At 41.4% G+C, this 16,824-nt stretch overlaps 1 protein-coding gene across 1 annotated transcript in view; it reads left to right on the forward strand.

Moving 5' to 3' along the window:
* The first annotated feature begins 3,486 nt into the window (after positions 1-3,486).
* The window catches only part of KCNS3 (potassium voltage-gated channel modifier subfamily S member 3), a 40,661-nt gene continuing 27,323 nt past the window's right edge, over positions 3,487-16,824 (forward strand). The window contains exons 1-2 of the mRNA XM_019520787.1: positions 3,487-3,671; positions 4,364-5,895. Of these exons, the coding sequence (XP_019376332.1) occupies positions 4,425-5,895 (1,471 nt within the window). The 5' untranslated portion in view covers positions 3,487-3,671; positions 4,364-4,424. The remainder of the gene's footprint in view (positions 3,672-4,363; positions 5,896-16,824) is intronic.

A 16,824-nucleotide genomic window follows, 5' to 3' on the forward strand; every position in this document is an offset into this window, starting at 1 on the left:
GTGTTGAAACCCATCCTGTTCTCATCTGACCACCCCTGTAACCTGTCTAGGTCTGACTGCAGCTTATTCCTGCCTTCTAGAGTGCCCACTTCCCCCTGCATCTTAGTGTCATCTGTGAATTTGAACAGGGTACTTCTTACCCCCTCATCCAAGTCGCTGATGAAGATGTTGAACAGTGCAGGCCCGAGGACCGAGCCCTGGGGGACCCCACTACCCACATCCCACCAGGTCGAATAGGGCCCATCCACCACCACTCTTTGGGTGCAGCCCTCCAGCCAGTTAGTGACCCATTTGACTGTGTAGGTGTTGATGCCACAGTTCCCTAGTTTTTAATGACAACTGGGTGAGAGACCATGTCGAAGGCCTTCCTCAAGTCCAGAAACTATGTCCACTGCTACCCCTGTGTCTAAGGATTTTGTGACCTGGTCATAGAAGGCCACCAGGTTGGTTTGACAGGACCTGCCTCTAATGAACCCGTGTTGGTTGCCATAAGCATAATCTCCCCTGCTGGCCCCTTGCGGACATGCACCAGGATAATTCTCTCAAAAAGCTTCCCCAGGATCGAGGCAAGAGTAACTGGCCTATAGTTTTCTGGGTCTTTCTTTCTCCCTTTTTTGAAAATGGGAACCACATTGGCCCTTTTCCAGTCCTCTGGCACCACACCAGAGTACCATGATTGCTCGTAAAGCTGTGCCAGGGGTCCTGCAATGACCTCTGCTAATTCTCTCAGCGCTCTGGGGTGGAGATCATCAGGAACAGCTGATTTAGATATGTGCAGTCCCTCCAGAAGTTCCCTGACTAGATCCTCACTGATCCTAGACCTGAGTGTGCCTCCCCTGGGGCCTATGGGCGTCCCGGTGAGGGGGCTGATCCGGCCCCTGCCCAGGAAAATGGAGGCAAAGAAATTGTTAAATAGGTTAGTGTGGTGCTTCAAACCTTGTAGGACAGTGTGGCCTGAAGTTACACCCCAGGGAATTACACAATTATGCACCTGTGTAATTTTGCACAGAAAATGTATAACTACACAAAATCATGTAATATCGAGTATTTCTCTGGGGTGGCTGGTGAGTGGGAAGGAGAGTCCCTGACTGCAGGATGGGGGGTAGGTATAGGGGTGTGTGTGGGCCTGCCTGCCACATGCCCCACATTCTACGCTGCACAGTTCCCACCATGGTGGCAGCAGCAGCAGCAGGTGGCAGGTCCACTGGGTGTTCCTGGCTGAGGCACAGTCCCCAGTGGTGTATGGCTCTCACGAATCTTGGGGGCTGCATGTGACTCCTGCCTGCAGTGCTGCGAGCCTCACGTTCTGGCATGGAGCAAGCCTGGTCTGGCTTGAAGGTGCACACCAGGTGGCCAGGTTGGGCTGCTCCATTCAGCCCCTGGGATTTGCCAGAGCCACGTGGCACCATGGGGCTCTGCCTGCTGCAGCCAGGAGTGTCCCAGGGGCTGTGCGCAGAGGGTGAGGCATGTGGCACATGGTGGCTGTGTATGGGCGGGACACGTGTGACAGTGGGTGCTGTGCTGGGGGTGCGTGTGGTGTCAGGACTGTATGTGGGGGGCATGTGGTAGGTGGGGGCATGTTCCTTTGGGGCTCTGCTGGAGGGGTTGTGTGGTGGGGGGGCTGTACATGCCCCCCCCACAAACCTCCCACACACCCATATCCACATCCACCCACAAACCCCACACATACTCTCACCCCTTCACAACCCACTTCTCACACACTTCCACACACCCCAGCCCCCGAACTACACCCCCCCGACACACAAGTACCTGCATATATTTCTAAAGAAGGTTGAAATAGTGTTATGTTTAATTTAATTTGTGAACAAAATAAAAGTAATTAATTGCTTATAATCTTGAATTTTTCTGTGCATAATTGCCTGGGGTGTATGAAGTTGCTGTTTTCCTCCATCCCCGAATGCTATGGAGCTAGAATTGCAGTCTAATGCAGGGGTGGGCAAAATGCGGCCTGCAGGCTGGATGCGGCCCCCAGTACATTTAATCTGACCCGCAGGACCCCTAAAAAATTTAGAAAATTAATATTAATCTGCCTCTGGCTGCCTGTCATGCGGCCCCTGATGGCTTGCCAAAGCTCAGTAAACAGCCCTCCGCCCAAAATAATTGCCCACCCCTGGTCTAATGCAACCGGTCTTGCCCCCTCCCACTCCCCATCTAGAGCCCCTGCTCTGAGTGGCAGCGAGAGCTACTGAGAATGATTTCTTCACCCTCTGATCCACTCACTGGGTGAAGTGTTGAGCAGGGTGGACTGTAAGACAGGATTTTTCTATTTGGGAAACAATGTGGGGAGTAACTATAAAGGAGCCCCGTTTCCATGATGTCTGTCAGGCTAGAGTCCTGGATTGTGACTGGTTAGAAATTCAGCTCTGGATTGGATTGAGGTATGTAAGAAAGTGGATTTGCAAACTACATACAGAAGCCTTTTGAGTGACCCATAGAGCCCTGATTGGGAGTGACAAGGACATAATATTGATGTCCCATTATGACGGTCTCCTAAATGGCCCCAGGAATTGGCTCTTTCTTTCATTAACTCTTTTCTCCCCATCCTCTAGAGTCCTTGCATCCCCTCCCTTCAACTAGGATTATAGTAATAAAATTTTCATTGACATTAGGGCAGGAAGGGACCTTGGAAGATTGAATCCAGCCCCCCGCCCAAAGAATACATTTCTATTTTCAAATATAGGGAAAAGGGTGCCAGGATGGCTCAGGGGGATTAGTCTCCAGGTACAAACAGGTCACTGGGTTGAATCTAGTCTAGTTGATAACAGTCTTTAGTTCTTCGCAGGTCTTTCACTAACCCCTGTTAAATGAGCCAGTGCCCCCTAGCTCAGCATTAACACAGCACTTAGACCCATGAGGCCAATGCCTAGAACATTACTCAGACGAAGTTGGCTCTAATGCCCAAAACTTAATCCACCACTCAGAACTGGTAATAACTGGTACCCTTGCGGAAGTTCCAGGGGAGAGACAAAGGAGAAAGAGAAGTCATTCAGGAGAATTTGACCACTTGTTTTTTTCCTCCAAGCTATTAAGGAAACCCAGAACAATTCATTTAGAGGGCATGATCTGCATAGTAATACACTTTGTACACTAACAAAGCAGAGCTGTACCTGCTCTCTTGTGGCACTTAGAATTTATTGACATCCTAATTAAATTGAAACAAATTAAATAGACATACAAGAAGCAAATGCCTTAAGTCTCATAGATCTTATGCTCTCATAGTTTTTTTGCTCTCTCAGTGATTAGAAGTTGTAAAATCACAAGGCAATATTAGGAGAGCTGATACTGACTCTAAAGCAGAGTTGTTAGTAATGGTGAAAAGTAGGGATAATCATTCCTGAAGCAGTCAAAGGACCTATCAAATAATATAACATTAGATGTCATTTATATCTGACTTAACTTGAATTTTCTATTTATGGTGAAAATGTGCAGATATTAAAATTCCCCTTTCTTATCTGTCTGCAGGTACTCACTTTTACTTGCTGAGACAAAATATTTCTGGAAGTACCATCTCTGGAAGCGACAATATCCAGAAATGACATTTCAATACCAACTTATTATCAATACCAGAGTACTTGTTGACATGCTGTGGCAGAGTAGGAAGAGCTTCTGGAACTGGTGAAGGTTTTAAGGAGGAACTTTTATTTCTTCAGGTGAGTAGTAAAGCGGGTAGCAGAATGCTTTGGGGCAAATCTTCACGAATGCAGCTATCGAAATCTGGAGTTGGTCTCTAGGGGCAGGACAAGAAAATGAAACAAAGCTGTTTTTAAACAGACATTTGAAACATTTTCAGTCAACAAGCAACATGAATCAGAATGCTCTTCTGGGGTAGCGGTTGGCATCATGAAACAAATATCTGCATGCATGTGGCATGCAGTTAACACTGAAAAGAATGCATGCCAAATTCTCAGCTGGTGTAAAATTATTTCACTTCAAAGCTGGCCCTAAATACTTGCCTGACAGTATTTTTTTTAAATTTATTCTTAAGATGTCTTTGTCCATTGCAGCCAAACTTTCTCAAGAAACTTGTAATTTTGGAAAAAAATTTTAATTGAAATATGATGCTACTCGGAGACTAGATTAATAAATTAGCCATCCTTCCATCAGAAGAAATTAAGGATGAATGTTGAGACCAAAATCTATTTTATTCAAATTTGCTAATGCTGACTTAATAAACCATCAAACTAATTTGAATCTACTTTAGTGGAAATGTTTAACAGTGTATTTGTCATTTAATTTCTTTCTTGTTTTTAATATAGCATTTCTCAGTAACTGCAAATTAAAAATAATTGCAGCAGGAACAAAACTGAATTAAATTGTCTAATGATATCTTGTATTCTTCTAGGTTCAATGTAGTCTTTTGGGTTAGTACCGTGGAAGCTGGAAACAGAACTACTGTGCTCAAAATGGTTTATGGTGAATTTTTTCATAGACCTGGGAAAGATGAGGAACTTATTAACCTGAATGTGGGCGGCTTTAAGCAATCAGTTGATCAAAGTACTTTGCTCCGATTTCCCCATACCAGACTTGGGAAACTGCTCAAGTGCCATTCTGAAGAGGCTATACTGGAACTGTGCGATGACTACAGTGATGCAGACAAGGAATATTACTTTGATAGAAACCCTTCCTTATTTAGATATGTTTTGAATTTTTACTATACAGGTAAACTTCATGTGATGGAAGAACTTTGTATCTTTTCCTTTTGCCAGGAAATAGAATATTGGGGGATAAATGAGCTATTTATTGATTCCTGCTGCAGCAATAGGTACCAAGAAAGGAAGGAAGAAGGTCCAGATAAGGAATGGGATCAGAAAAGCAATGATAGAAGTATGGACTCTTCCAATGAAGAATCATCCATATTTGATAAAGAACTTGAGAAGTTTGATAACCTGTGTTTTGGTGAAATACGAAAAAAAATATGGGTTAGAATGGAAAATCCTGCATACTCCTTATCTGCCAAGTTAATTGCCATTTCCTCTCTGAGCGTAGTCCTAGCATCAATTATAGCCATGTGCATCCATAGCATGCCCGAGTTCCAAAGACTAGATGCCAATGAAAGAGAGATTGAAGACCCGGTTCTGGAAGCAGTGGAGATTGTATGTATCGTCTGGTTCACGGGTGAGTTAGTGATAAGACTTATTGCAGCTCCAAGTCAAAAGAAATTCTGGAAAAATCCACTGAACATAATTGATTTTGTCTCTATTATTCCGTTTTATGCCACGTTGGCAGTGGACACAAAAGAAGAAGAAAGTGAAGATATTGAGAACATGGGGAAGGTGGTTCAAATCTTACGGCTAATGAGGATATTTCGCATCCTGAAACTGGCAAGGCACTCTGTAGGACTGCGGTCTTTAGGAGCCACTCTGAGGCACAGTTACCATGAAGTTGGACTTCTGCTTTTATTCCTGTCTGTTGGGATTTCTATTTTTTCAGTTCTTGTCTACTCTGTGGAAAAAGACGATGAAGAATCAGAATTGCACAGCATACCAGTGTGCTGGTGGTGGGCTACTATTAGCATGACCACTGTTGGTTATGGGGACACTTTCCCAGTCACCCTACCTGGAAAGCTTCTTGGCAGTGTCTGCATTATCTGTGGAATATTAGTAGTGGCTCTGCCAATCACCATAATTTTCAATAAGTTCTCCAAATATTATCAGAAACAAAAGGATATTGATGCAGACCAATGCAACAATGACCGTAAAGAGAAATGTAATGAGCTACCTTATTTTAACATTAGGGATATATATGCAAAAAAGATGCACTCCTTCATTTCTAGCCTTTCTTCAGTAGGAATTGTAGTCAACGATCAAGATTCAACAGACGCCTCCAGCATCCAAGATATTGAGGATGTTTATAACGCAACAGCTTTAGAGAATGGTACAGGAAAATGAGTTGAATCACTTTCTCTTCCTGTTGTTTCTGTTTTCTAATACTTGGTTAATGTGGATTTATAAACTTCAGTGAATTTGTGAAGAGCAGTTAATTCTCAGGGTACTTAAATCTCAGCCATATTTGGACATTCTTTGCTCTGAAGTTGTCACACAAGCTTCTTTGTTTAGATGAGGCTCTAAAATATGCCTTGTGTGGTATTTTAGATATTACATGGCTAGTATTATGCATTTTGGGAGGAAAGGGTAGGCAGCAGGCAGTTGATGTTGAATTCAATATTTGTTCCTGCATCAGAATAGGTTTCTGTAATTAACTGCTGTTCAGGTAACTGTATGTTACTAACCTGAAAGAAATAGGGCACAGATAAGTGAAGTTTCTACATGCAAGTATATTTACATTTAAAAAAGCCATTAAAAACATGTGAAGTATGTTTACTATGTATATGTGGGAGTATGAAGCTAATTTCCTAATTCAGGATGATGAATGTATTGGTATGTCGTGTTATTGCTCCATGGCAGCATAATATTTATGAATTGCCTTTGAATGTCACAGCATATTTTAGATTTATAAGGGGAATCAATCAAGTTTTTGCCAGGGTTTTCCACTGCCCCGAACCTAGTGTACTCAGTTGCATCTATACTGAATGTGTACAAACATTGTGTGAAGGATCTGTACTGCACTTCTAATAGCTTGCCTTATAGCCTACATCCAGCACTGAACTGATACCCCAGGAGAGGCTTGGGGATATAATGTGCCTTTTAAGCACCTGTGCTATTATGATCCTGGGCTGTTCAGAAGCTAGGGAGGTATCCAGCATAGCATAGACAGCTCTGGAAGCCTACATTGGTGCCTTGCTGTCCAAAGCGCTGCCCTAAATTGTTGTCATGTTATGAGTTGCCACCCTCCTCAGGTCTGCCTTCTCCCACTCAGCAACAAAGCTTGTGAGGGAGCTATGCAAGTGGCAGCCTTGTGGCAGTATTTCACTGTGCTTGGGGCAATCTTGTCCCCGGGGAATACAGGATTGCATGAAACTTCAGTTTATTAGCCTGTCATTAAGGAATTACAGTGGAGGTTAAATCAGGGCTCTACTGAAGTCAATGGGACTCTTTCCATTAATTCAAATGGGGTCATTATTTCACCCTATGGATCCGTTTCGGTGGTATTTTCACTTGGTTTCCCCTGCCTGTAAGTGACTTAATTAGATGCGGGGTTGTGGGAAATCAAGTCCACTGGCTTTGCTTTTTGGCTAAAGAAAAGCTCATGTTTCTTGTTTCTGCACCAAACCTTGAAGCCTTTGTTCAATCTTTCACTCAGGCAGATGTTTGAGAAGTCAATAATCCCTGAGGACTGAACAAAAAAAAGGAAAGCTTGATCATCTTCAGATTCTGCAAAGTTGGCTGGAGACGGTATACTTTATTTGAACTGGTTTAGTTCAAATCCATATCAGGATTTGTGGAGTAGCAGATGAAGGCCAGCCAGGTGAAGAGCCAAAATGAGCTACTTTTATTTTTTGCTGGTACACAGATTTCTTGAAAATTGCCCTTCCCTAAAAGAGTGAACCAGATGGGGCAGCAGAGTAGATCAACTACTATATCCAGAGAGGAGGATTCCCTAATCTTTTGAACCTTTTGCATTAAGACCTGTTTACTCATGCTAATTGTGTGGAATTTGGAGAGAATCCTTTCAACCGTGTATGGACTTTACAGGCTTTGGATCTTTCTTTATGTAGTGCCATACATGTACACAATACTTCACAAATAATTAAGAAGACTAATTCTTCTCTTGGTGGCCAGAGGATTACCAAGAACAGAACCTGTTCCTAATTACCATTCTTATCAGGCAATTAGTGTTACAACGATGCTATGTTGTAAAGTACGATATTCATACATAGATGCATGTGCACACTTAATAGAAGTCGTTCAGTATCACCTGACGATAGAAATTGTTCAGTATCCAAAGAAGTCCTCTTTGTAACCTTCATATGAAAGCTTATCGCATTGTAGGTGAAGGAACTAGATTTAAAGTAGTGGAAAATGTCATGCAGCAAACTCAAGTGCTATTAGAACCTTTCCTCAGTGAACTATAAGAAATACATGATAGATAGTTGGAAAAAAATAGTTGAAAACAGTGTTCTTTGTTCTATGTATAAAGCACTATACAAGTACTACAGCTATTATGGCTTTTACATGTCAAATGTTAGCTTCAAGTGATTGAGTGTAAGTTTGCAGTAAAAGGAAATAATGGAAAGTTCTTGGTTAGTGACATTCTTAAAATAGTGACAGGACAGTTTAACTGTTTGATTTCCTTTGAACTTTTTTTCTTACACATGGATGGATCATGAAACAAAGCTCTGCATTTCCATAGATGTACTTCAGAAGATAGAATACGTATTTGTTCATGTGTTTCATATTATACATCTTTTTGTTTCTTACACTGGACTCCTGAGCCATAGTTTGGGCTCCATTGCATCAATATGAGTTTTGCCATTAACTTCAGTGGAGCCACCTGAAATTTGAAAAAAAAGATTTGACTTGTTTCTATGTACTTTGCTTCAGTACATGCAAAAACCCTGGGTTTACACAGGTATAAATGAGAGCAAAATGGATCTTCCCCAAATCCATACCAACCTTCCCCATATTTTTAGGTTTCCATTGTGCTATAAGGCAGAGCCCTGAGATCTGGCTCTGCTATTTGCACCAAAGTCCTGAAACTACCTCCGGGCTTCATGAAGTGTCAGAACAGGACAAGGGAAATGTGGGACTCCTTGTCTTTCATGGAACCCATGGGTTCCTCAGTCATATCCCTTAAGAGAGACACTGGGGCTTCCTTCTGTGACTAAAATATAGTGAAGGTGCTGTCTCAAAGGGTTTATTTCTTGCGTAATGAGACTCTGCATGGTCTTGACAGACAAATGTGCACCATCATTACTAACAGAAGACGCATCGTATTTATTCTTTGCTTTCCTTCTGTATTTCCACATCACTCCATTTTCTTTTTCAAGATGTTGCTGAAATTGTATCTGTATGTGTTCAGCTGCTATATTTCAGATGCCAAAATACATGAGAGAGCATTGTTAGGATGTACATTCCATTTTGTATGGGAGAAATTTTTTTCTCTTTATACAAAACAGTTCCTTAGCAGTTATTAATTTCTTTGTCTTGCTTTTAAGAGCTCTTCTTTTGATACCCAGCACAGAACATTGTTATACAAGACTATCTGTCTTTGCAAAATTACACTCTTGTATAGTAGAAATATACCATCCCAGTGTTCTTTGCTTTCTAACTTGAATGCTTACCAAGCAGAGTGATGGGAGGGAATTTTCTCAATTCCCTTATCCTAACGCTTGCTTTCTCCCCCTTCCCTGACTAGTGCTTCTTGTCACCTCTTGCTGCCTATCTTTGGTTTCTTTTGACGCAGCCAGAAGTTTGCTCCTGTCCCAGAAAGGCTTCAGCTTGAGACGAGTCACAAGTTTCATTCAGCTACTGGGCAGCAGGCACAAAGTAGCTGAGAGATTATTGATTTGTAATCTTGCCATACATTTAATCTGTGTTTAATGCTTTTAAGTGTTGTACTTACAGTAAGAAAAGTCAGAATACAAGTAAGAATGACTATCTGAGAGTAAGCGTGAGCCTAATAAGTGGTACATCCTGGTCATCTTAGATTTGTAAATAAATAAAATTCTACTTACTGGTAAGCTGGAAATAGTTGATAGATGCCATTCATTTCCATTTAGCAGAAAGCCAGCTCCATAGCGATTTTCATCTGAACTGATTACTGTCAGGGCTTGCAAAGAACGCTAGTGGGGTTTATCTGGTAAAAGCACCAGAACAGTGCTTACAGTACTAAGAACTCCTGACATGATGCTGTCTCCTAATGCATTTATTCATTTCTTCTTGTTCTGTAACACTAGTGTAAGCGACAGAAACCTGCTACACCATGGAGAGATTTCCTAATATTCTTTGATTAACTGACAGTATTTGTGAACCTATTATTGTCTCTTCACAAACAAAAAAAAACATTTCTAAAACAAAACCAACATAAGTAAATCCTGAATTTGCAGCTTGGGCTGTGATACCAATGACTGCATCACAGTCCATAAATATTGTTGTCTAGTGCATTTTAGCCCCAGCCACACTGCTGATACATACATTTCCTAAATGTTTATGCCTTGTCAATCAAGATAAAGCCAGTGGTCAGGAAAAATCTCATTGTTTTCCTGTTTTGCATTCATTGCAATGCTGTGTTATCTATCTATAAGTGCAGAAAAACATGATTAGTAGAGAGGCCTGGAACAGATCACTTTGATATTTTGTATTTATTTAGGCTAGACTGTGCTTTTGATTGTATGCTTACCCAGGGGATTAGGAGGGTAATAGGAGCCAGCCTATGCCTCTAAATGGATTACCAGGGCTTGGGTCCAAGCTGAGTTCTTGCTTGCTTTCTCTCTGAGCAGCAAGTTGGTCAGCCCAACTGGCGAGGTACAGAAAGTAGCAGTAATTCACCCCATTATAGGGTAGTAGTACCCTATTATCACCCTGGTTGCAAAAAGAGAGTAATGAGGTGTGATATGCCTGGGTAGCTACCAATTACCACAGATTATGGATTCTCATTCATTAAGACACAACTTTGTCTTAATTATTTATCCCATTTATAAAAATGTCTAGGGGCCTGTTTGTATGCCCTGGGCATAAATAGAGCTACACAGTCCAAAGGACTTTCCATACACTTTATGAATTTCCATCAAACCTTTCCATCCACTTACTCTGAAAAAAGCAAGACAGCCGTGCACCATGCATGCATAGCTAATAATAAACCTGGACTTTTGCAGGCTGAGGCGGAAAGCTGAGGACCCCTCATGGAAAACAGCATGCCTCTTTGTACCAAAGGGGATCCAACTGATCTCAGCTGCTGCAAACTGGTGCCAGGAGGGAAGTGATCTCTTAGATTACAGCATCCCAACCTAGCTGGTGCTTTATGCATTAAAACCAACACTGTGAGCTCTACCTGGTGATTTATTGAAATCACTCTGCTTTGACAAAGTTGTCCAGTAAAAGCTATTATCCTACAAGTCCTTGCCTCTTGCATAATTCCTGGATCATCATGGCTACAACATCACTGTAATGCTACTATTACTAATTGATTTCTAGGCCCAATTGAAGTTGCTTTACAACAGGCCAGCTTTTAATAGTGTCCTTTATAGCCTCTGGAAACAGTATCATGTTGTAAATTAGCACCTGGTTTACATGCTAGAAGTGTGTTGCCAGGCAAAAGCTAGACATGTGTTAACCATCTGCATGGGGAGGAATTTGTTATAGTGGCTCAATGTTGTATAACTAACCATAGTTCTACAAAGAGATATTTAGCCTGAATATCACAGAAAGTCATCCTAAGAGTTTATTAGTTATGAATAACTTCCCATTGAAGCCTTGTTTCCTGAGTAATTTAAAACTGCAAGTAATAATAAAGTATTGATGGGAATAATCCTTTATTTATAAAGAGGCAGGCAAGGTTCTTGGATAGTTTTCTATCTAACATTTTCATAATTTCTTGGCTTAATGAAAATTATATAAAATATTCTTGTTATGCTGTGTACTGTCCTACCCATTAATAGAGGAAAGGGCAATTTGCGGTCAAGCCTGAGTATCAGGCCTGTGAAGTTGGATGTTCTTGAGGAAAGAAAGGAGAGATGCAGAAGCAGAATTAAAATTCCTACAGGCCATTATCCTGAGCCAGGGTGCCTCTACATGATTCACAGAGATTTCAAATAGACATGCAAAAACAAATAGGAAGTGTCAAAAACATGCTGACCTGCTGTGGTCTTTCTGAGTTCTTTACAACAGAAGAATTTCTCTCTTATTTTTCCATTGTAAAAAAAAACAGTGAAGGCTAAGGGCTGGCATTTTCTGAGGGGTGCCTTTGGTTTAGCAGGGGATCTTGCTTCGGATAAGACTGAGAACCACTGCTGAAGGCCATAAAAGCCCCAGTGGGAGGTGAAGGGCAAGTGGCTGTGCATGGTTGCAAATCTGTGGGTTCACCCTTTCTGCCATTGCATAGGTGTGGGCATAGTGAATCCAGTTGTAGCTGGTATATGGGGTATGGAAACCTGCGAGATCCCTAAATCCTGTCCTTGGGCAATAGAGCTAAAATGTGACAGGATGGGATGGGAATGATGGGAAGGATCAGAGCATTAAAGAAAAGCCTCCTGAGGTCTAAGATAGCATCAGCAAGTGTGATCAGAACAAACAGAAGCGAGGGAGTTGTCCATATATCATATCCATAAGTTCAGTTTTTTGATCAGTGCTTTGCCACATGTGAATTTGCACCTAAATCAAAATGTTTTTAGTGAACCAGCTTGAGATTCTGAACTGTTGTTGCATTTAACCCACTGTCTCTCTCGTATTTTAATTTGCAGATCCCGTATGTCCTGTTTTCTAACTGAGCTGCTTGGAAGCAGCTGATATACCCTGCTTTCACATTGCCATAGACTTTGAAGTTTTTTTTCTTAAAACATTAAAAGTGAGGCTCAGAACCTCACTTCAATGCCCAGCAATACAGGATCCATCTTACCTCAGTTTCTTGGAGTATAGGAACTCGCACTATGCTCGCGATTTTGTATGTGGATTACTAAAATGGTTCAGTGGTCCACATAGTCTGACATCTTGTTTCTGACAGTGGCTAATACAGTGTGGTTTAGACAAGGGTGAATTTTTCTACCCCTGAACTGTGTACTACCACACTGTAGAGAATATTTCATTAATTCATTTGACAGTGGAGTTCTGCTTAGAAATGATACCATCTGGGTGTTTTCCAAGCTAATATAATGACAGGTGCTATATGTGCTCACATACGTACCTACCTTCTTATTTTGTTTTTTAGCCAACGAAGCACAAATTCTGCCTGTCTGGCTTGGGGATATTCCACAAAACTGTGTAATACATCTCTTAGTTTTAAAAGTTGGCTATAAACATTTAATAAACAGTTGCTAACAAGCATACAGGAGCTCAGTATAAAAAGGAGATTGAGCTGTTGGCTCAGCACAGCCTAGATTTGTAAGCCTGTTGGACATCTGACAAAGTTGCACCTTTTTTGTTTCCACCATGCATTTAAGGAGGATGTGGGGCCATTATCTTGTTTTTGGGACTATGATTGGAAGTGCAAATATAAAGCTTTCTGATGAGATGGGAAGTAGGGGGAGTTAGATTTTTACAAAAGTTAGGATTATATGTTTGCAAAAAATGTTGAAAGAAACATTTTTTTCCCATTTTACAACCAAAATAATTTATGAATGTTTTAAAATCGTTTTTCACTAAGAAAACTCTATTTTTTGCCCAACCATAGTTGGTAACGGAGAAGTATTGATGATATGGGGAACGGTCTGTTTACTGATAGGATTATATTACAATGAATTTTATAATACTGTGCATTTTGGTTGCTGCTGTGGAAGCAAGGTGTTTTCATGCTAGTTTTTATGTTGGCTTACAAATCAAGAAGGAACATGGGACTGGAAGGGATCTTGTCAACCATAGAGTCCAGTTCTCTGCATTTCTCATGGAAAGGTTAACGGGCAATTGAATCGGAAGGGAAAAATAGTAAGAGTCATAGTTTAAACCCAGAGTGGTGTCATGTGTATTGTCATAGCCTTGCAGGACACAACTGATATTTTGCAGAGTTCTCGAGGAGCTGTGAAAGCCAGACCACTATCTTGGGGATAAATCTGCAGGGAAACATTTCAAACTTTTAACAGATTCACTTTCAGTTGAACTATTTGTATCCTCACGCATAATGTAGGCAATCTCCCAGTATTTTTTCCCAGTTTAATACAAACATTTTCAAGTTTGAAAAATGGTCCCAAAGTCTGCACTGTCTGAGTGCTGAGTTCAGGATTGTTCCCAGGGGCAGTGGAGGTGGACTTTCCTAGGTTCTTTAATGTGAAGCAATGGCTGTTTGATTTCATGCACCTGAGAAACGGATTGTCTTGTTTAAATCAACCATGACTGGAACGTGCTTGAGTTTTGGTACTTTTAAATGCTGCAAGAATATTTATGTTGGATGCACGTATTACATGGTTTCAGGACCACAAAACTTAGAAACAGCTTATCCTTTTCCTGAAAAACACAAACAAGGAGTGAACCTTACTACCAAAAGCAAACGATTATACTTAATATACATTAGTACATGGTATCAGGGTAAGATACTGCTTTTCTTTAGCAGACCCAGTAGTGGCACATGGCAGCTAGCTAGATCCTGATGGAAGCTGCAATAAATCTTTTTTGGAGTATCCTAGGCTCTCTCTATTAGCTGTCTTTGTGTCTAGTGCCAAATTGAGGCCATTATTGTGTATTGCACATTAGTAGCTATATGTAGTGTCCTGAAAAGATGAAGCCTCTCTGAAATCTATACAGAATGTACTCTTTCACTAGCAGCGGTACATTTAATGAAGTGTAACTTTTCAGCAAGCATGCAGTATCTTTGGAACTGTTCTAACTAAACTGGGCAGTCTTTCTGTGATTATGATGATCCACTGATTGGGAAGGACATGAGATCTGTAATTAATGATTGTAAGTAAATCAGGAACTCATAGCATGGATCTCCAAGAGATCTTACTAGCTCAGCAGCAAGCCTGGAAGTTGTGCTTTTATTACAAATATATTTAGGTAGACTTGCCTTCCAGATGCACTATGTAATTAATACTAAGTCAACCCAACAATGCCACTCAGTCTCCTGAGCAAGCCAAGGGCACCTTTACAGATCTGAAAATGCCACCCCCGCTTGGGAAGCTTTCCGTGATATGGCAGAACCAGCCTCTCACCTCATGCAATTTCTTCCTGGTTAGAAACAAGGTTTTCTTGCCTAATCTTGCTGAAGTAACCTAGGGCCATGCTCCCACCCTGCAGATCATATTTAGCCACTCAATTTTATATATAAGCATAATTTAACCATTATAAAATGTTTCTATTTTATAATGGAAACCAGCCCAAACACTTTCCATGTTGCTAGAACGAAGCTAAACCTAGACCAATAGCAGTGAAGATACCCATTTACTCTTTATTTCTTGAAATTTGCTTCTTGTCTAAGTTCTTGCACTCAAAATTTAATTCCAACTAGGTCTGCATTTTCAGAAGCAATGTGGATTTCATTCTACTGTAACTGGACTATTTTCTGGGTTAGTCTTGGCTGTGGGGAGATGGTTCTGGTTTGATTTAGATTGATTGAATCTTGTAGAACTTGTTTATTATGAATCCACAGCATAATGGGAAAAGGGAGTAAGAACTGCAGTTCTTTGGGTTCAGGAGCATGCATAATTAAGACGAAAAATTCAGTCTGGAATTTGGTTTTCTTCTAGTTAGTTTTGGGGAGTAGTGTTTTCCATTCAGCCTTTTATGCTCTCTCATTAATAAAAGTCTGATTCCTTTGATATTGTGATATGTTCTGCTAAGATGTTGTCGAAATGTAGTTGTTTAGCTTTAAAGAAATCTGGCACCAAAGATAGCCTCTGCTAATCTACCATCCTGGCATTCATACAGGAACTGCTGCATTATAAGGGTGTGCAATGCATGCAAAGTGGCTCTATTATAAATTGCATTGTGAGCACTAGGTTGTGATTGCAGCTTTTTTTGCCACGAAAGCTTTGAGCAAAATGTCTAAAATTTCCATTTTTGCTAGCCTGCTTTTTGCATATTGTTGGCTGTTGAAAAGCTGCAGGTTAGTTAATGTTTTAAAGAAATTCTGCTAATAATAATTAACACAGTGCAAGTGTTTTTTGAAAACAAAGCCCTGCAGGGATTTAATTAATTGGCACAAGGGCAAAAAACATGGTTTAAAGAGCCAGGGTGAGATTTTGTTCTCTGATGTGGCACTGTTGCAAGAGGGCTGGAAGGCCAGGGGTAGTCAAGGATTCTCCTGTTCGGAGGGAATTCCTTGTGGGCGGAGAGCCAGCTAAGCAAACCATTCTGGTATAGGGGAGTGTCGGGGTTGGAGGGGGAGGAGGGGGGTGCTGGCTGCAACATACTGCACTGGTGATACTTTAGTGGGGTGAGAGTCACTCTGGGGGAAGGGAGGCATTATGGACCAGTCAAGGAATTGCTGTAAAGCAGAAATGCACCATGCTGGAATTGCAGGTACAGACCATGTACTCTACATGCCACAGAGCTATTGTATATTCTGGGGGTATGGACAAATGTACCATTTACCCACTGTAAAAGGGGAGCAGGAACTGCTACACAGGAGCCTGCATTAGCTGTTACCACCTGTTGCAAATGCAGGATCCTGTAGCAATACAAGTGAGAGCAAAATTAATCTAACTTTGATCCTGAACAAAGCAGGGTTAAAATCAGAGCAGTTTTGCTACACCTATATCACATCAGAATGACGTGGCAGTAACAGTTGCATCTCAACACCTTTTCATCCTTCAGTAGCGAAACAACCCTTCTTTGTTCCCTCCACCAAATCTAGGAGGTATTTGATGATGGAGCAAAGGTATGCAGGGAAGAAGTGGGAGTAAGGTCAGTAGATCTGTAGACACTGTCTATTCCCCAGTGCAGAGCAAGGATGCAGAAGTAACAGGAGTCACTCTTTCCCAACTTGCATTTAAAATCAGTCACAAACTCTCTGAAGTTCCACAGATTTAATTTTTGACCTATGCTGTCCCGAAGCCTTTACGAGGGAGGGACTCCACCAGAGTAGTTGGATTGGGCTTCAGTGGGGGGCATTTGCCAAGTCTTGGTGCTGCCTTTAATTATCTCACCTGACTCTAGGGCTAAATACAGACAGTCAGAAAGCTCAAGCCTGAATCAGTTAGGTTTTCATAGGTCAGTCCAAGCTGTGTAGGTTGAACTGATAAGCAAGTGAACAGACATTCACTTTGATTCTGGAAATGCAGCCACATGTCTGCAGTGGCCCAGGCCAGAAGGTGGTGGG

The sequence above is a fragment of the Gavialis gangeticus genome, unplaced genomic scaffold (assembly GCF_001723915.1).
Source record: "Gavialis gangeticus isolate Ggan-Ray unplaced genomic scaffold, GavGan_comp1, whole genome shotgun sequence".
Taxonomy (NCBI): Eukaryota; Metazoa; Chordata; order Crocodylia; family Gavialidae; genus Gavialis; species Gavialis gangeticus.